Consider the following 20462-nt stretch of genomic DNA (forward strand, 5'->3'; position numbering starts at 1 on the left):
AGAATTATATCTTTAATTATAATTTTAAAAAATACAATAATGATATAATATATTTAAAAATTAATCTAAGAATAATGTAATGTGATCCACATGCCACTATCATGTATTATAACATTGATTTTTTTATCATACATCTTATTTTAAAAACCTGAATTTGACAAATATAATATAAAACTGAATTATATTGTAAAACTTCATATATGATAAAACTTTCCATTACATTTAGTAATTACAGTTTTTAAAAATAGTATTTTATATAGTATCACGTGTCTAAATGTATACTTTCATTATCAGTTTCGTCCATAACATTTTCAAAAGCACAACTACATTTTTTTATTTGATTGCATACCTCCTTGCTTTCCTTACTTACTTTTACCTTTTCCTGTATCCTTCGATTAATTGGGATATACAATTCACTTATATCTCCAAATTCATCATCAGAATTATCTAATTTCTGTTTTTCATTTTCGGCATAAATATATTCTTCCTTCTGTATCATGCATTCATCAATTTTATTTTCTAGAAAATTTTCCGCATTTCCTTGATTAGTAGATTCAATGGACTGCCAATTTTTTACGCTAAATTGAAAAATTTGTTTGCCACATATGTTATCTATTATGTTTGTCACATTTAAATCATTGTCTTCATTCTCACTCATAAAATCATTAGGAGAAAGTTCATTAAATATCCTATCAATCGTATTATTCAATTTTGAATCTATCTTATCCATTTCCAAAATTTTTTTAAACTGTGGCCCACGTTTTACTTGTTTTATGTCCATTGCAACATTTTCAGATACATTCTTTAATTTATTTATGTTACTCAAAGCATTTTTCTGCTTTGATCTTTTTGGTGTTATTGCCATGTCCTCAAAGGATTCTTCTAACGACATAGAATGATTTCTAGATATAAAATCTTCAATCTTTCTATTATTTTTGCTTCCTAATGTTTTCTTTTTTGCTTTCTTTTGTCTTGATTTTGCGATATTTGTTATTTCAATGTTATTTTCTTCTATATTTGTAGTAACCTTTTTTCTGCGAGAATTAGTAGTTCGTTTCTTCGTTTTTACGTTTCTAGTATTTTCAAATATTTCAACTAATTCTGGATAACATTTTAAAACCAAGTCTTGTGGCTCAATAGTTGTTAGTAAAATGCCTTCTATATCATTATCATTTAGCTCTATTTGTTCTTTGTACTCTTTCAACATTTCTATTACACTATGTTCTTTCTTCCAAATAATTTCATAACTGGCTATAGATCTGATATTACGTATCTTTTTTATTTGATCAGGAATAAATAAATTTGACATAGACAAACGTTCAGCAGGTGTAAAATCTGACAGATGTAAAAGTTGCCATCTAGTAGTTAATGTGAATATTTTTTCAAATGCATATTGTGGTTCCCAACATAAATGTTTCTCCATAAAATCCTAATACAAAAAAGATTATATATATTTAATAGTATATTTAATAAAAAGACTATTTTATAATGTATATGTAACAATATATTTACAATAAATTGATAGACTTGGGGTTGCTTCCAACCTATATCCAATTTAGATGAAATCAGATCTTTTTTGTTAAGAAATTCTTCTATTAACTCTTGATTAGGGAAATTTTTATCATGGAGTATTTTTCTTCTCAATGATATTTCATTTAACATTAGTGCTCTCTTTTCTCTGCATATATTATAAAGCATAATATATTAAATTATTAAATACAATATACATTTCAAAAACACATAATGCACTAATAATTTACCTGAAATTATCATTACATTTTTCAACAGTACCACAATCATCACAACCTGATTTGTTATGTTTTTGTAGTTTACCTTGATGACCACATGATGTACATAAATTAGGATTTAATAAATCTGATTCAATTCTATCTAAACTTGTGTCAGTTTTCCAATTTTGAATCCTGAAAAGAGAGGAAAAAATGGTTTAGTTATAATAAATAAATTTTATAAGTTTGATTAGTACATAATCTTTTAATATATCTAATATTCTAACCTTTGTAAAACATTTTCATCATCTACAGTCTTGAAAAATTTTAACGCAGCCTCCTTTCCAACACCATTCACTCCTTCGCTATAATCACAACCACACAATAAAGCCAATACTATCATTTTATTTCGTCCTATGTTTAATGTCTTTTCTATCTTTTCCATATTGTAGACATCTATAGAACCTGCAGTAGCTCCATTGTTTCCTTTACTTGTACAAAAATTTCTATATACTATTTTTGCACCATATAAGAAGCAATCACTGTCTTGACTTACACATCCATCTACAAGCTAAAAACATATATTTTTTACAACTAAGATTATCAGTAATTTGTCAATTTTTATCAAAGAAAATCAAGTTATATGTACCCCATTCTCATTCAAATATGCACACATAGCTTCTGCTTCACCATAGCTCTGTACACAAGCAATACCCATAAATTTTAGCATTTCTTTACATTCATTTAAAACTCGATTAAACTGTGTTCTCCCTCCTTTTTTAGCAGCCTCCTTCCTTTCCTGAAATCCACTACGAACATCATTCCTTCGTGCAATAGTTTTATGTTTTAGAGTAGGAGCCTTTCCTTCCAATACAAATACTGGAGATATTCCTTGCATAAGAAGAAATGCTGTACGAAAGTATAGATTCCTGCAATGCAATTTAAATCAATAATTAACATCTTATTAACTGTAACATAATTCGGCGAAGAAAGTATGCTATATATTAATTAATATCGTGCGTTCCATTTCGAGGTAGAAAATGTAATACGAATAAATTTACCTGAGATACATCTTTGGTTGTACTGCATTGTCAACGATCGTCTGACTATCAACGACCCATCCACTTAAATCAATCGCAATAGTCTTTCCTTGTAATTCATATAACGGTTTTCTTTCGCATAAAGGCGATAAAATATTCCATAAATCCTTCACACCCATCTTGTATAAAGTATTTTGAATCTGTGAACGTATGTTTTCAAAAGGATTTACAACATCGCCATCTAACATCTTATCAATATAGCTAATACAATAGTCAAATTACATTCTTACCTGCAATAGATAAAAGTGATTACATTTATCGATCATCTGAGGCAGTGAAGAGTGAATGAGAGAATAAATAGACAATTATGAGTTCATTTTAAGTAATTAACATGTATATTATGTATATAAAAAGAATTAAATATGTAAAAAGTAAAAAACATGCGATTCTGAAAATTATCAAAACTGTTTTGTGACTTAGTATAAAATGACTTAGGCCCGATTGCACCAACGTTATTCTAGCTTTAAGCGAGACTTAAATATATATCTATCTTTATCTTTCTTTCTAAATAAATAAAGATAGACATATATTTAAGTTTCGCTTAAAGCTGAAATAACGTTGGTGCAACCGGCCCTTAGTATAATTGAAGTTAAAATTAAAAATATGTGTGTGTGTGTGTGTGTGTGTGTGTGTGTGTGTGTGTGTGTGTGTGTGTGTGTATATATATATACAGGGGTGAGTTTTATTTCGCGTCTCAACCTTTTTATTATGTGGGAGATTATCGACTGCATAATAAATTGATCGGTACATAAATGTCAATTATTTGGATCGACTGTATCAAAAGCTCGAATATAATGTGTTAAAATTAAAGCAAATTAAAAGCTAAACTTATATAGTAGGGATTTATTATTATTATTATTATTATTATTATTATTATTATTATTATTATTATTATTATTATTATTATAGCTACGTATTTACTATTATTATTATTATTATTGTACACATTATATTCGATACGGTTGATTAAAAAAATTGACATTTATGCACCGATCAATTAATTATACAGTCGATCATTTTATCGGTAAAAAGATCTATACACACAGGAATTAACGTAGATGACAATACAAATGGTTGCATGAGTTCTAATATTGCGATATCCTTGATATAATTTCCTGAAAGGCCTAGATAATTACATACAATGTAAATATGTTTCACCTACAAGAAAAAATACATGTAAACAATTCAAATATGTAAACTGATAATATTACATATAAATTAGTTATGTGATATATAAACTTGCAAACCTGATTTTTTTGAACATATTGTGATAAATAGATTTATAATCAAGGAAAATGTTTCCCGTTGCTACGTAAATCTTCTTGGGATTAATCACTTGTCCATTATATTCTTCATATATGCAATGAGCTGCTGTTATCAAGAGATTCTCTTGAATGATTGATGCTCAAAAGAATTCCTTTGACTTGCCTTGTACATCGAGGTACAATGTGGCATGCCATGGAAATTCCGTGACATTATAGGCTGGAACACCGTTTACAATGAGCGATGTAACATTGGAGGTATACCGCAAACTATAATAAATATTTTAATTGAAACAGTTGTTTTAGCATAAAACAAAAAAGTAAATTAAATATTTACAATATAAAAGAAGATAATTCACAATAACTATAATTCTATTGCATTATGATTACATATTATTCTACAATTAAGGATAAAGAAAAGAAAAGATGGAATTAACGTTATATTTGTAAAAAAATTAATTTATTGAATAAAGGCCGTAGCCGGATAAGCATGCCCAATCGGACTCCGCAGGTATAGGGCTGAAATTTTTTTTTTCTTTTTTTGTAAGTTTCTATCGGTAGATCTTACAATTCCCTAAAATATTAGCCTCGAAACTCCACGTGCTTAAGAGTAAAAAATAATTTTTCTTTTTTTGAAATTAATTTTTTATTATATGCCAGCTATAGAAATAAAATTATTTATAATCTATTACTATTTTACATAATTTTAAGACCATGTCCACGGCTTTTTTGTTGCTAAATCATTGTTGATGTTGGCACCCTCCATATTTGAATAATTTGCATATTTAGTGTTTGTATTTATAATGATTCTATCATTCAAAATTTCAATAAATGTTGCATTGTTCCTATCTAAAGTGGTATGAAACGCAAGATTAGTATCATTAAGGTAAACATTTATTGTAAGCGGAGCTGGAATACATCGTATAGGCTCTGGTACCCATTGACCATTCTCATTACATCTCGCAAAATTTCTTTGACTTGAAAGTATATTGCTTTCATATTGATAACTGTCTCGGCAGGACAATTTGGCACTTGTTCCAGGTAAAACTGGAGAATTACAAGACACCCACTCACTGTTGTATGTACAATTGGCATTAATTGATGTTGTACTTAACTTTTGACAGCGTATTTCTATTAAAAAATATTTTAAACATAAAATTAATACAAAATTGCACATGAAAAATGTCTGTTATATTAAAATATTTCAACATTGTGATCATCATATTTCTAAACATTTTTTTATTCTACATACTTTCTTATATTTTAGAAATATATGTGTAATTATTATTATCATACCTATACAACTTGGTATATTAAGCCATTTTCCTTCAATATTGCAGCTTACATCCATAGAACCTTTTATCTTATATCCTGGATTGCAGGAGTAAATAAGATAAGAGCCTGGTCTTAAGTTCATTCCTTCTGAAAGATCACAGTCCTGTTCAGTGTTTGAACATTGTGATCGATGCAACTTCCAATGACCGTTTTGCGGTTGCGGTGGGGCTTTGCAAGTTTTTGTGCCAGATATTGGAACAAAAGGACTTGATGAAGGTTGTACTGGTAATCGTTCTGCTGTTGGTCGCACCGTTGATCGTAAAAACCACGATCCTCTGCCACATGATTTTGGAGTTTCATCTGATCCATCGACGCAATCAACTTCTCCGTTACATCGTAGATCACCGTCGATACAAGCTCCATAATCGCATTGGAAAACTGTCGGTGGACAACTGCAAAGAAATTGTCGATTGTAAAATATCTGTTTGCTTATTATTTGACCTAGAATTAGCAAAAAAAAAAAAAGAAAAATTCTCTTACATCAATGACCCGCATAGTGCTGATGTTTCGTCGGAACCATCCACGCAGTTTTTATTTCCATCGCACAGATTAGTCTTACTGATGCATTGTCCATCAGTGCATGTAAATTTATTATATTGGCATAGAGGTCTTGCTGATGTTTGATTATTTCTCGTGCACCCAGGTTGCGTTTCATCGCTATTGTCGACGCAGTCTTGGATGCCATTGCAAACGTTGTCCCTATTTATACACGCACCGTATTTACAACGAAAAGCATATGCAGGACATAAAATCTCCGGTTTCGTACATTCGACCTGTGTCTCGTCGGACGAATCCCTACAGTTCACTTTACCATCGCATAAGAATTCGCCAGCTATACACTCTCCATTGCGACATTGAAAATTCTTGTACCTATTTGAACAGTGGAATAAAAATATTTATTTATTTGTATATAGGTATTATGTATATCAAAGTTATGTATATCAAAGTGATTTTTTTATTATGTAATCATGAACTCACCCGCAATTATTAGTTTGTGCATACCCGGAACCAATATACACTATGGAAAATCCAAGAAACAATTTTATTAGATAATGAGAATTTTTCTTTATTATACACATTATATACATGCGTTTACTACATGCGTTTTTTAATTATACGTATGTGTATATATAAATGAAAATTGCATTTTATAAATATCATTAGAATTTTTGTAGTAATATGTATGCAAAATCCTGTTTAATGATTATAAATTTTTTTATGACCAAATCAATTAATTACAATAATGTCGACTTCTATCTTTAAAAGGAAAATTTTAATAAACCTGACAGAGATATGCGCATGATAGAGATAACACACATCACGTATTCGCGAGTATTTTTTTCGTTTATTATTTATCTTTATATATATAAACATATAAATTCCTCTACTGGAGGGTCAAGGGTCATCAAACTGGTTTATAAAACTGGCTGAGATTACGACAACGTTTTGCAAATCGTTTGACTTAAATTGTTGCAGATACTTAATTATTATAAAACAAAATTTAGCGCATAAAATTCGTCCCAATAAATGCAAAATAAATAAAAATAAATCGAAGTAAATTGTTTTTTATTAATTGTCTCTCCACAAAAAATTATTCAATCAATCAATTATATACATGCAATAATATAATTCATTGATTTCAATTAAAATTAAAAAATATACAAATGTATACAAATATGTAATAATTTTAAACAATTTTGAAATATATTTAATATTTTTTCAAAACTTCTATGTTATATGTGATGTTATTTTTTATTAATATGATTTCATTACTATGTCTAGAAGTTTCTTAATGAATATAAGATAATATCAATCGGCATCAGTGAAAAAGAACCATATTTTTATGCATTCTCAGATTGTTTTTCAATGTTATTTTAAAGTAATATGCTTCAAAAGATTTCTCATAAGCCTAATTTTAATGTAACTTAAGTTTCTTTTATATATTATGTTGTTATTATATACTAATATAAATAAAAAACTTCGAGAAAAAAATTAAATTAATAATAATTTACTTAACTTACTTTCATAAATATGTAATAAGATTCTTACTTACCATAAACAAACGTTAGTAGCGCAGAAATGTGCTTAATAATCCGCATGATAAAGCACTGGCGAAAAACCGAGAACTGTTCGATCCGCGTCTTATAAGACGCTCGATCACTAACTGCGATCTTCTACTAGTTAGTAGTTACCACAAGGTTGAGATAACTGGGGATAACCCAAGCAAAACGTACGGCGTTATCTCTGTGTGTGCATAAATGTGCGAAGATGTACAATGAAAGTATGTAAGTGTTAACATATGCTAAATAAATCAACAAGAATCAACACATCGATGATGTATGTGAACACATTCACAATTTAGTTCAAAGAACTCCTACAAAAAAGATGATATATATGTATATCAGAATACACGACTGAAGAATCATTGCTCTCTGTATGTATGTGTGTGTTTCAGGTTTGCATAGAATCATTCAAAAATTTGCACAGGGAATTATAATTATACTTATATTAATTAAAAATTATACTTATGCGAAATTATAATTATAGTCTTGAATAAAAAATAATTAAAAATTTTCGTGTGATAAATAAAAATATTTGTTTCTCCTTGAATATTTTATTGTATTTTTTTTTTGGTACAGAGTCAAAACTATATATTTTATATATTATTTTCCTTCTTGTTCTTTATTATTTTCCATAGGAAGTTCTCTATTATTAAATGAATGGGAGGGAAGACTTGCTAATCATTTTAATGTTCTAACATAACATTGATTAAGGTAAATGAAAGAAAATTTTGCACGTGCAAAAATAAAATAAAAATTACTATACAAAAAATATTATTCACAAAAGGATATATTTGTTTTGTAATCTCGATATCCACCATATATTTCAAAATATATTCCTTCTAAAATTTTTCTGTTTCATCTTCACATTTTTTCCAGTTCAATATGTTTCATGAAGACCATCTGCACCATATCTCTTACTATAATAATCATAGTGTACCTGTCAATAATCATATATAAAATCATATATATATATATATATTGACAGGTACACTATGATGAATATATATATATATATGTATTAGCAATTGTATCCAATCAATATGACTAGATATTTGTTTATATAAGATATATAAATTATTGTCACAATGAGCAGTTTCATCTTCTACTATCGCGCCAAGAGAAACGCTAACAATACCTTTGAAATATACAGACTATTAGTTTCAAAAACTAATCCTCTACCACTGTCACTATCACAAATGGAAGAATCTGAAATATACTATTTATAATGCTTATAACTAAATTATTGTACGGTTCCACATAGATTTGCAATTTTTCACACGAAGCAAGGTTCAATCCACACCGCCTTGTGCTTTCAGTGCGAAATTTATAATACATTTTCCCTTGCGTAAGATCCTCGTTAATCTTTTCTCGATATCTATCATTTTTAGTATTATAAAGTTCAAATTTCATGCGCTCTACTGGTGACAAATAAATACATGTAGTCGGTATGACAAGTTTCCTGATCCTAAACTGTTAATTTTAGTGTTTCGTAAGATTTTTCCTATAAACCGTTTTGAATACCAAACACTATTTATCAATAATCAAACGATTGATAAAAAAAAATGCTTAATAGTCAAAGTGATGGGGCTAAAAGAAGATTAAAAATTTGTTTATGATATTCTGAAAAAACGAAAGATTACCAAAAATTTTGAATATTATATCAGCTGCGTTCCAAAATTCACTGCCAATACTGAAAATCTATAGCTTACATGACGTACACTTTGGTTTTTGAGTATTGGCAGTGAATTTTAGAAAGCCCACATATTACCAATCAATCACCAAACGATTGGTAAAAAAAATTTCCAATAGTGAAAGTGGGGGCTAACTTTGAGTCCGTTTTCCCCACTCCAAGTGCTAGTGGCCGAGCGCCGCGAAAAGCAGTACTGTCTATGCCGGTCTAGTGCTGGTAGCAAAGAGGGCACCGTCGCGTAGAAAAAGAAAATATAATAATTTATTATATTATTTTATATTTCATATAATATATATATATATATATATATATATATATATATACAGGATATCTCAAAACTCATAATCAATCTTTCAAAGACAGATTCCTGGGATCATCTGAAGACGATTTTTCCTCAACGAAAATGTCGAGGCACTAATAATTTTCGAATTATAAGTGATTGGAAATAAGGGGTTTTTCGTAAACTAAGCTTTGCAGAAATAAAATATTAACAAAACTATATTCTTCGATTAATTTTAAATAGAGTTTACTTTAGTTGAGTTTTAATTTAAGACTTAATTGCAAAGATATATGATGACTATGAGATATATGAAAAATCGGGAACATGCAAAAAATGATGGCCTTCATCGACATTTTCGCTGAGGAAAAATCTTCTCCAAATGATCCCAGGAATCTGTCTTTGAAAGATTGATTATGAGTTTTGGGACACCCTGTATATATATTATTTTATTATATTATTTTATGTATAATATTAAATAAACATATTTTCTATGTTAATATATACATATTTTTTTTCTACGCGACGGTGCCCTCTTTGCTACCGTCACTAAACCGGTATAGATGATACTGCTTTTCGCGAATGTGCTAAGGCCGGTATTCATAGTCCGGTCTCACATTTCAGAACTCATTCAACCAATCAAATAGCTACAATGCAGCCATTGATTGGTGGAATGAGAGCTTAAGATGATCTTAAGCCGGATTTACATTGATCGTATAGTAACGTCGCAAGTCGTAAGTCGTTGGCAAATTGACCAACCATAGTCGAGTATTTCAAAAATAATCAACCATGATTGGTTAATTTGCTAATGACTTACGACTTGCGACGTTTTGATACGACCAATGTAGATTCGGCTTAAAGCCGGACTCTGGTTATGAGTTCATCGATTTCTCACGACAAAGCATCGTTTAAAGTAATTTGTAACTTGCAAGTGTTTTATCAAAATGTTGAGTTTGAAATGACATTCAGTGTTTATTAGTTAGTCATTTATTTTACATTTCAAAAAGTTGTATTTTTTTATTTGTATAGCATAAATCTCGCCATTTAGATTGAACGGAAATGGGGAGGGAGCAGAGAAAAGATTTGCATATGTAAAAATAGAAGGCCTTCATTATAGCCAAGTAATCTTTATAACCTAACTTGAGAAGCAGAGACTACACGAGATTTTATATAATTAACTTTAGAAAATTAGCATTAACAATAAGATGGTTGATAAAAACATCAGTGACAATTTTCTGCTACCAGCAGAAAAATTACCAGAATGTTGGAATCAAGAAGAAAGAATGAGTGCATTGTTCTCACCATTTCGCAGTAAATCTGCCAATCCACAAGATTGGATTTCTAAGTACAAATTCTGGAATAATTTAATATATGAATGGCTGGAATATACCATGCAATGCAGTTTTTCTATCATCGATTTAAATGAAGCTTTTAAAAGAAGAGGTTGTACACCCCTTTGTCTAGTTACTGTTATTGAAGAACTTCTCAGGTATTATTCTCTATTATATAGCACATTGATTAAATATTTTTATTTTAGTAAAAACTAATCAGTCATGAATTAATTAGTGAATTGTTAATCATTATTATATTCAATGATTGTCTACCATAATAAAAATAATTATTTGTATATCTGTTATCAATTCAAAAAATATATATTATTTAATTTGATATGGTCTTTAATATTATATCTTAATATGTGTATTTTATAAAATTTTCCAGAAATAATGAAATAATTAAAGAGACTGATTTTTTTCAAGAACCATGTGAAACATGGACAGCATGGTCAATTGATATATTTATAAAAAAACCAATTAGCTGGTCTTTCTCAAAAGTGAAAAATTATATAGTAGGTCAGAATGTAAATAATTTAGAAGTGAGATACATACATTTGCGAATTGTTCAGGAATTGGGTGACATTATTCTTTCTATTGTTGATATTAAAAAAGACAATGTTTTATTCCTGATTTCTGAAATAGTGGAATATTGCAAGAGCAAAACTAAGAAGAAGATTTCGGACAATACAGTGAGATTAGTTTTGGAGTGGCTGAGGCGTAGAAAAAAAGTTACTTTCAGGAAAAGTTTCAATTCAAATAATGAATTATTAGTTAAAATTTCTACACAAACAGTAAATGAAATTACAGAAGTAGAAGAAGGCATGTATAAATTGATCAAGCAGGAAAATGAATTGATTAAGGAGATAGAACTTATGGAACAAGAGAAACTTAATATTATCAATGAAGCAAAATCATATTTGACAAAAGAATTGCGTCAGATGGCAAAGACACGCTTAAGAAGAAAGATCGAATTGGAAAAGACCATAGAAAAACGTGCGCAAGCTCTTGCAAACCTACGTATTTTAATTACCAATATTGAAGATGCACATTCTAATTCTGCTGTATTATCTGCTTACAAGACTGGTTCTGATGTATTAAAGAAAATAGGGCAAAATGATTTAACGGAATACAATGTTAGAGATGTTATGGATGATATTAATGAGGTAATTATTTTGTATTTGTAAATGATTGTGTAACAAGAGAGATATATTAATATTTATTATCGGTTAATCAGATTTTAGAAGAGAAACAAGAGATAGACACAGTTTTATCTGAAACATTGAATCTCACAGACTCGGATGCCGAGTTGGAAAAGGAATTAGCAGAATTATTGAATAAAGACAATGTAGATAATTCTAATGCAATTTTTGAATCAAATCCAGAATTTAAAAAATTAGAGCAACGTTTGAAAGACTTGCACATGGAAGGTAAATATTGTGTAATTTATTATATTTCATATAAACTAATGGGATATTTATAATATAGGTATAGTTCAATCTGACAAAAATACATCTGTACTACCAATTGTGCCATCCCCCAAGGAAAAGATATTAAAAGCATCTCAATGTTCATAATCGTTACAACGAGAAACATGTAATTATATAATAACTCTATGAAACCAATTTATTAAAGAGATTCTATTTTTCTATTCTTTTAAACATTTTACTGCATTTATTGTCACATAATGAAAAATAGAATACATGTATATTATGTATATAAATAAAATTAAATATATGGAAAATAAAAACGCGACTTCGAAAATTATCAAAACTGTTTTGTGACTTAGTATAATTGAAATTAAAAATAAAAAATATACATATATATGTATATAAAGCAACTAGAGTTCATTTATATTATATATTCCAGTCTATTTTTTGTACACAATATCTATATTTCTATTGTAAAATAATAAAAGGATTAAAATCAATAAATTAATATAACGCTGGAATAATAAACACTTCTTAAATTTGTGAAAATAATTTTAATATTTATTATATATATAAAAAAATTATTTTTTTTAATTATTCAATAAAATGCAACTTCTCTCTTTACATAATTACATTAAGTATCACTTAAAGCAGACATACTTACATAATTACATTAAGTATCACTTAAAGCAGACATACTTATCAATGATATAGTATTATATGGCATAAAATTAAGATTCTTTAAATTCTCTATAATAATCTCAATAGTTCCATTAATAAATTTGAAAAAGTATACAATATTCAAGTCTTCGTTGTGCATAAAGTATATGGCTGATTATCTTTTATATTAGCAATTACATTTTGTATCCACTCAATATAATAAGATACTTGTGTATATAAGGTATATAAATTATTGTTACAATGACCAGTTCCACCTTCTGATATCGTGCCAAGGGAAACGCTAACAATACCTCTGAGATACCACAGATTATTAGTTTTAAAAACTAATCCTCCACCACTATCACCATCACAAACGGCAGAACCTGAAATATAACGCTTATAATGCTTATAACTAAAAAATTATTCTACTTCTTACAATTTTATAGAATAATAATTATTACAAATGATTGAAAAATAATTATACTTTCCTCCCTTTTCCTTATTTTATATAATTTGAAAATTATATATATATATATATATATATATATATATATATATATATGTATATGTATACATATTTCACTTATATATTATTGATCAATTTTATGGAAAATATAGGATAATATTAAGAACTAACATTAGTTGTTCTTTGACTAACCATTGGTATAGCCTCCGCAAAACTTATCAAGAGTAAGAAATGGTTGTGTATTGGCATCTTGACTTGCAGACTTGCATTGACTGAATGGAACATACGGTACTGTCAAAGCCTGTAAGAATGCACTGGATTCACCAGTTGCAGTTCTACCAAATCCCCAAACTTTTCCAGTCGCACCTGCTTCCAACACAGCTTTATCGCTGGAAAGATCTATACACACAGGAGCTAACGTAGATGACAATACAAATGGTTGCATGAGTTCTAATATTGCGATATCCCTGATATAATTTCCTGCAAGGCCTAGATAATTACATACAATGTAAATATGTTTCACCTACAAAAAAAAATACATGTAAACAATTCAAATATGTAAACTGATAATATTACATATAAATTAGTTAGGTGATATATAAATTTGCAAACCTGATTTTTTTTAACATATTGTGGATTGTGATAACTAGATTCATAATCACGGAAAGTGTTTCCCGTTGCTACGTAAATCTTCTTGGGATTAATCACTTGTCTACTATTTTCCTCATATATGCAATGAGCTGCTGTTATCAAGAGATTCTCTTGAATGATTGATGCTCCACAAAAGAATTCCTTTGACTTGCCTTGTACATCGAGGTACAATGTGGCATGCCATGGAAATTCCGTAATATTATAGGCTGGAAGACCGTTTACAATGAGCGGTGTAACATTGGGGGGCGGTATACCGCAAACTATAACAAATATTTTAATTGAAACAGATGTTTTAGCATAAAACAAAAAAGTAAATTGAGTATTTACGTTATAAAAGCAGATAATTCACAGTAACTGTAATTCTATTGCATATCAATGTGATTGACATATAGTTCTACAATTAAGGATAAGGAAAAGAAAAGATGGAATTAATGTAAAATTTGTAAAAAAAAATAATTTATTGAATAAATTTATTGCATATATCTTGCTTAGCTTATAGCATAATTTTAATATATAAATATATGTATATATGCATGTATATATATATATAAATTTGTGCATTATATACTAGAAAAATAGAGTATAGTTTAATAATACTTCATTAAAGCTTTGGTTCATTAGGAAACATTTTCAAAGTATAACTTAAATAGGAATTATAAAATAGAAAGACATTTGTGTGTGAATTATCTCAATGAGAGCGATGAATATAATATGATTATATGATTATAATATGAATATAATATGATTATATGCTAGCTACAGAAACAAAATTATTTAAAAATTACTATTTATAGTCTATTATTATTTCTCATAATTTTAAGACTATGTCCAAGGCTTTTCTTTTGCTAAATCATTGTTTGATGTTGACATCCTAACATCTATATTTGGATAATTTGGATCTTTAGTATCTGTATGTATAATAACTGTGTCATTCCAAATTTCAATAAATGTTACATTTTTCCTATCTAAAGTGGTATGCAACGCAATATTAGTATTATTAAGATAAATATTTATTGTGAGCGGACCTGGAACACATCGTATAGGCTTTGGTACCCATTGACCATTCTCATTACATTTCACCAAATTGTTTCGTATTGAAAGTGTACTGCTTTCATATTGATAACTGTCTCGGCAGGACAATTTGGCACTTGTTCCAGGTAAAACTGGAGAGTCACAAGACACCCACTCATTGTTGTATGTACATTCGGCATTAATTGATGCTGTACTTAAAGGTTCACAGCGTATTTCTTTGAAAAAATATTTTAAACATGAAATTAATACATAATTGCACATGAAAAATACCTGTTATATTAAATTATAATATTTCAACATTGTGACCATCATATTTCTAAACATTTTTTTTTTCTACATATTTTCTTATATTTTACAAGTATGTGTGTAATTATTATTATCATACCTTTACAACGTGGTATATTAAGCCATTTTCCTTCAATACTGCAGCTTACATCCTTAGAACCTTTTATCTCATATCCCGAATTGCAGGAGTAAATTAAATGAGAGCCTGGTCCTAAGTTCATTCCTTCCGAAATATCACAGTCCTGTTCAGAGTTTGAACATTGCGATCGGTGCAACTTCCAATGACCGTTTTGCGGTTGCGGTGGAGTTTTGCAAGTTTTTGTGCCTGATGGAACAGAAGGTGAAGGCCTTGGTGTCTGTACTGGTTGTGTTGTTGGTCGTACCGGCGGTGCTCCGGCACACGATTTTGGAGTCTCATCTGATCCATCGATGCAATCAATTTCTCCGTTACATCGTAGATCACCGTTGATGCAAGCTCCATAATCGCATTGGAAAACTGTCGGTGGACAACTGCAAAGAAATTGTCGATTGTAAAATATCTGTTTGCTTATTATTTGACCTAGAATTAGCAAAAAAAAAAAAAAGAAAAATTGTCTTACTTCAATGACCCGCATTGTACTGACGTCTCGTCGGAGCCATCCATACAGTTTTTATTTCCATCGCACAGATTACTCTTACTGATGCATTGTCCATCAGTGCATGTAAATTCATTATATCGGCATAGAGGTCTTGCTGATGTTTGATTATTTCTCGTGCACTCAGGTTGCGTTTCATCGCTATTGTCGACGCAGTCCTGGATGCCATTGCAGACGTTGTCTCCATTTATACACGCACCGTATTTACAACGAAAAGCATATGTAGGACATAAAATCTCCGATTTCGTACATTCGGCCTGTGTCTCGTCGGACGAATCCTTACAGTTCACTTTACCATCGCATAACAATTCGCCTGATATACACTCTCCATTGCGACATTGAAAATTCCCGTACCTATTTGAACAGTGGAATAAAAATATTTATTTATTTGTATATAGGTATTATGTATATATCAAAGTGATTTTTTTATTATGTAATCATGAACTCACCCACAATTATTAGTTTGTGCATACCCGGAATCAATATACACTATGGAAAATCCAAGAAACAATTTTATTAGATAATGAGAATTTAATTTTTCTTTATTATACACATTATATACATGCGTTTACTACATGCGTTTTTTAATTATACGTGTGTGTATATATAAATGAAAATTGCATTTTAAAAAATTTATAAATATTATTAGAATTTTTGTATTAATATGCATGCAAAATCCTGTTTGATGATTATAAATTTTTTTATGACAAAATCAATCAATTACAATAATGTCGACTTCTATCTTTAAAAGCAAAATTTTAATAAACGTGACAGAGATATGCGCATGATAGAGATAACACACATCACGTTTTCGCGATTATTTTCTTCGTTTATTATCTACTATATATAAACATATAAATTCCTCTACTGGAGGGTCAAGGACATCAAACTGGTTTATAAAACTGGCTGAGATTACGACAACGTTTTGCAAATCATTTGAGTTAAATTGTTGCAGATTCTTAATTATTATAAAACAAAGTTTAGCGCATATATGCATAAAATTCGTCCCAATAAATGCAAAATAAATAAAAATAAATGGAAATAAATTTTTTTTATTAATTGTCTCTCCACAAGAAATTATTCAATCAATCAGTTATATACATGCAATAATATAATTCATTGATTTCAATTAAAATTAGAAAATATATAAATGTATACAAATATGTAATAATTTTAAACAATTTTGAAATATATTTAATATTTTTTCAAAACTTCTATGTTATATGTGATGTTATTTTTTATTAATATGATTTCATTACTATGGAATGTCTAGAAGTTCATTAATGAATATAAGATAATATCAATCGGCATCAGTGAAAAAACAACCATATTTTTATGCATTCTCAGATAGTTTTTCAATGCTATTTTAAAGTAATATGCTTCAAAAGATTTCTCATAAGCCTAATTTTAATGTAATTTAAGTTTATTTTATATATTATGCTGTTATCATATACTAATAAATAAAAAACTTTGAGAAAAAAATTAAATTAATAATTTCTCTAAAACATTATAGTTTTACAGTTACAGTTTCGTAATATTCTTACTTTCATAAATATGTAATAAGATTCTTACTTACCATAAGCAATCGTTAGTAGTGCAGAAACGTGCTTAATAATCTGCATGATAATGCACTAGTGAAAGACCGAGAATTGTTGATCTGCGTCTTCTTATAAGACGCTGGATCACTAACTGCGATTATCAACCTGTTGCTACAAGACTGAGATGACTGGGGATAACCCAAGCAAAACATGCGCGTCAGCTCTGTGTGTGCGTAAATGTGCGGGGATGCACAATGAAAGTATGTATGTGTTAAAATATGCTACAGATAAATCAACAAGCATCAACACAACGATGATGTATGTGAACACATTTTCACAATTTAGTTCAAAGAACTCGTACAAAAAAGATGATATGTATATGAAAATACACGACTGAAGAATTATTACTCTCTGTGTGTGTTCCAGGTTTGCATAGAATCATTCAAAAATTTGCACAAGAAATTATAATTATATTTATATTAATTAAAAATTATACTTACGCGAAATTATAATTATAGTCTTGAATAAAAAATAATTAAAAATTTTCGTTTGATAAATAAAAATATTTGTTTCTCCTTGAATATTTTATTGTATTTTTTTTTTGGTACAGAGACAAAACTATATATTTTATATATTATTGTCCTTCTTGGTCTTCATTATCTTCCATAGGAAGTTCTTCTCTATTATTGAATGAATGAGAGGGAAGACCTGCTATCCATTTTAATGTTCTACATAATATTGATTAAGGCAAATGAAAGAAAATTTTGAAAATGCAAAAATAAAATAAAATTATACAAAAAATATTGTTCACATTTAAAAGGATACGTTTGTTCTGTAATCTCGGTATCCACCATATATTTCAAAATATATTCCTTCTGAAATTTTTCTACTTCATCTTCACATTCTTTCCAGTCCAATGTTTCATGAAGACCATCTGCACCATATCTCTTACCATAATAATCATAGTGCACCTGTCAATAATCATATAATATATATATATATATATATATATATATATATATTTATATAATATATATATTTCTTGGATAATGGATGTTTTAGACAATTTAATGTTTAAATAAATAAGTTATGAAATAGTGATTTATAATTCCTGTTAATATTATATTAACTGCAAACGATAAATAATATAAATTCTATATTTTAAACATAATATTGCAAATATATAACAAAATTTCTTACATGACATAGACATAATCCTAAGCTAGGTGCAATCGGTATTTCCAACCTATCCATTGTCTTAAATGCTTCATTGATTATTTCCTCAGATATAATATTCCTCGCAATCCCAACTACAACTGCGACCATTTTTCGAATTTGATGTAGCATGAAACTTTGTCCTTTAATTTCTAATATTGCGAATTCCATACCATTCGAAATAAACGTTTCCACACAATGAAATTTGATTATGTAACGTTGGGCCCGTGGGTCTAATGGTTTTCTGAATAAAACAGAACATGTGCTTTAGTTTTGAATATTAAAGACAAATAAAAAAATACTATCAAAATAATACTATTTACACTTTAGATGTAAAATTATGAAAATTATGTGTGCCTTCCATAAGTTTTAAAATTGAATTTAATCTATTTAAAGATTCTGGAGATAATCTGTAGTCAACATATGACTTTCCATCTATAGTTGATAATTGTTTGATTCTTTCTTCTTCATTAATTTCTTCTCCGATTTTTAACAATGTCAAATCCTCTGGTGCAAATGCAAAAGTAGGAATGATGTATCTATAAGTACGCGCATCACATTGGTTTTTGCTATTAAAACCTTTTGTCACTCGCTTTATTCCAAATATTTTGATTACATCAGGTAAAAATTTATTTATTACTGTTTTGTCAGGCTTTTCCGCTGTAAAATATATTTAATATTTAATAGTGTAATAATAGTTTTTTAATACTTTAAATAAAAAAAGATATTTCAACTATTTTTAAATTTAATAACAAAAATCTGAATTTCATTATGAATAATAGCTTAATAAAAAGTATTATCATGAAGATATTAGATTAAAATATAAAATAAAATATAAAATAATATAGTAAACATAAATTAAAAGGAATTTAATTTAAAATTTTTGTAAAAAATCTATAGGCAAAAATCTATAGATTAATATTATTAAAAATCTGTCTTACGCAGCTTCAGTGAAACAATTTGCCTAATTGCTGATACTCCTTTGTCTGTACGTGCAGCTCTTTGAAAACTGATTGAACGTATATTTTTGAAATGTTCTGTAGTTATTAAGTCTGCCTTCAATAAGGCAGTAACCAAATCTTCCTCAATAGTTTTCATACCAGGATTTCTTTGCATGCCATAATAATCCTTACCAAGATAACCTAACAATATAGCATGATTTTTTCTCTTAATCTTTTGCATTATCTCTGTCTTTTGTATTTTGGCTTCAGTCTCATTGCCATCATCTAACATTTGTCTCTTCTCTCCATGCATAGTATTTATATCAGGCTGAGCTATAGGATCGACTGTAGTCGACATAATTCTATGACAAGTGTTTTCTAAACAAAGATTTATATAAACATTAGGTAATGATAAAATACTGTAGTCAAAGCATGATTCAAATGAAAAAAAAAATAAAATGACACAAACATTTCATTAATTTCAAGTCTGTATATATGTTATACATATTTGTTTTTATATATATATATATATATATATATATATATATATATATATGCACACATTTTTCAAAAATTTATTTTATATAAAATCATCTTGCTTATATATATCTTTATTTAATATTGTATATCATATAAGTAAATATTAATAATAATAATAAATAAATATCGTATACCTAATTGAATCTTTAACCAGTGAAGTGCAGAATTATTTAAGAGACAATGTTTTGTCTTATACAACATTAGCAATCTCTTAATTCTTCTATTTTACAAATTATATATATTCTATATTAGAATAAATTCAAACTCTCTCCTCTCTCTTTCTC

General features: G+C 28.4%; 5 protein-coding genes across 6 annotated transcripts; 1 reads left to right on the forward strand and 4 right to left on the reverse strand.

The window, feature by feature from the left end:
* Nucleotides 1-92: 92 nt before the first annotated feature.
* On the reverse strand, nucleotides 93-4360 carry LOC105248781 (flap endonuclease GEN). Of its 2 annotated transcripts, XM_025407417.1 has the most exons (8): nucleotides 4075-4360; nucleotides 3872-3985; nucleotides 2789-2967; nucleotides 2377-2656; nucleotides 2015-2298; nucleotides 1761-1922; nucleotides 1513-1678; nucleotides 93-1429 (listed from the first exon to the last, which is right to left on the reverse strand). In XM_025407417.1, the coding sequence occupies exons 2-8, from the start codon at nucleotides 3905-3907 to the stop codon at nucleotides 263-265; spliced, it is 2274 nt and encodes a 757-aa protein (XP_025263202.1). In that variant the 5' UTR covers nucleotides 3908-3985; nucleotides 4075-4360; the 3' UTR covers nucleotides 93-262. The 2 variants fall into 2 exon arrangements, with proteins under 2 accessions (XP_025263202.1, XP_025263208.1); XM_025407423.1 differs by lacking the exons at nucleotides 3872-3985; nucleotides 4075-4360 and adding an exon at nucleotides 3058-3133.
* Nucleotides 4361-4560: 200 nt separating this feature from the next.
* On the reverse strand, nucleotides 4561-7602 carry LOC112637522 (modular serine protease-like). The gene is made up of 5 exons (XM_025407427.1): nucleotides 7478-7602; nucleotides 6403-6442; nucleotides 5905-6294; nucleotides 5386-5816; nucleotides 4561-5220 (listed from the first exon to the last, which is right to left on the reverse strand). Exons 1-5 carry the CDS (start codon nucleotides 7521-7523, stop codon nucleotides 4796-4798), a joined length of 1332 nt encoding a protein of 443 aa, XP_025263212.1. The 5' UTR covers nucleotides 7524-7602; the 3' UTR covers nucleotides 4561-4795.
* Nucleotides 7603-10321: 2719 nt separating this feature from the next.
* Nucleotides 10322-12434, forward strand: LOC105248782 (charged multivesicular body protein 7). The gene is made up of 4 exons (XM_011253766.3): nucleotides 10322-10943; nucleotides 11174-11951; nucleotides 12023-12215; nucleotides 12274-12434. The coding sequence occupies exons 1-4, from the start codon at nucleotides 10660-10662 to the stop codon at nucleotides 12360-12362; spliced, it is 1344 nt and encodes a 447-aa protein (XP_011252068.1). The 5' UTR covers nucleotides 10322-10659; the 3' UTR covers nucleotides 12363-12434.
* Nucleotides 12435-12822: 388 nt separating this feature from the next.
* On the reverse strand, nucleotides 12823-17665 carry LOC105248783 (modular serine protease). The gene is made up of 8 exons (XM_011253767.3): nucleotides 17521-17665; nucleotides 16394-16433; nucleotides 15909-16298; nucleotides 15410-15819; nucleotides 15018-15239; nucleotides 13954-14252; nucleotides 13534-13864; nucleotides 12823-13258 (listed from the first exon to the last, which is right to left on the reverse strand). Exons 1-8 carry the CDS (start codon nucleotides 17564-17566, stop codon nucleotides 13017-13019), a joined length of 1980 nt encoding a protein of 659 aa, XP_011252069.2. The 5' UTR covers nucleotides 17567-17665; the 3' UTR covers nucleotides 12823-13016.
* A 389-nt stretch (nucleotides 17666-18054) lies between these two features.
* LOC105248792 (tRNA pseudouridine synthase A) lies at nucleotides 18055-20448 on the reverse strand. The gene is made up of 6 exons (XM_025407393.1): nucleotides 20313-20448; nucleotides 19639-20016; nucleotides 19021-19357; nucleotides 18683-18941; nucleotides 18308-18453; nucleotides 18055-18210 (listed from the first exon to the last, which is right to left on the reverse strand). The coding sequence occupies exons 1-6, from the start codon at nucleotides 20377-20379 to the stop codon at nucleotides 18117-18119; spliced, it is 1281 nt and encodes a 426-aa protein (XP_025263178.1). The 5' UTR covers nucleotides 20380-20448; the 3' UTR covers nucleotides 18055-18116.
* Nucleotides 20449-20462: the final 14 nt, after the last annotated feature.

The sequence above is a fragment of the Camponotus floridanus genome, unplaced genomic scaffold, assembly GCF_003227725.1.
Source record: "Camponotus floridanus strain SB8 unplaced genomic scaffold, Cflo_v7.5 scaffold1, whole genome shotgun sequence".
In the NCBI taxonomy this organism is placed as follows: Eukaryota; Metazoa; Arthropoda; class Insecta; order Hymenoptera; family Formicidae; genus Camponotus; species Camponotus floridanus.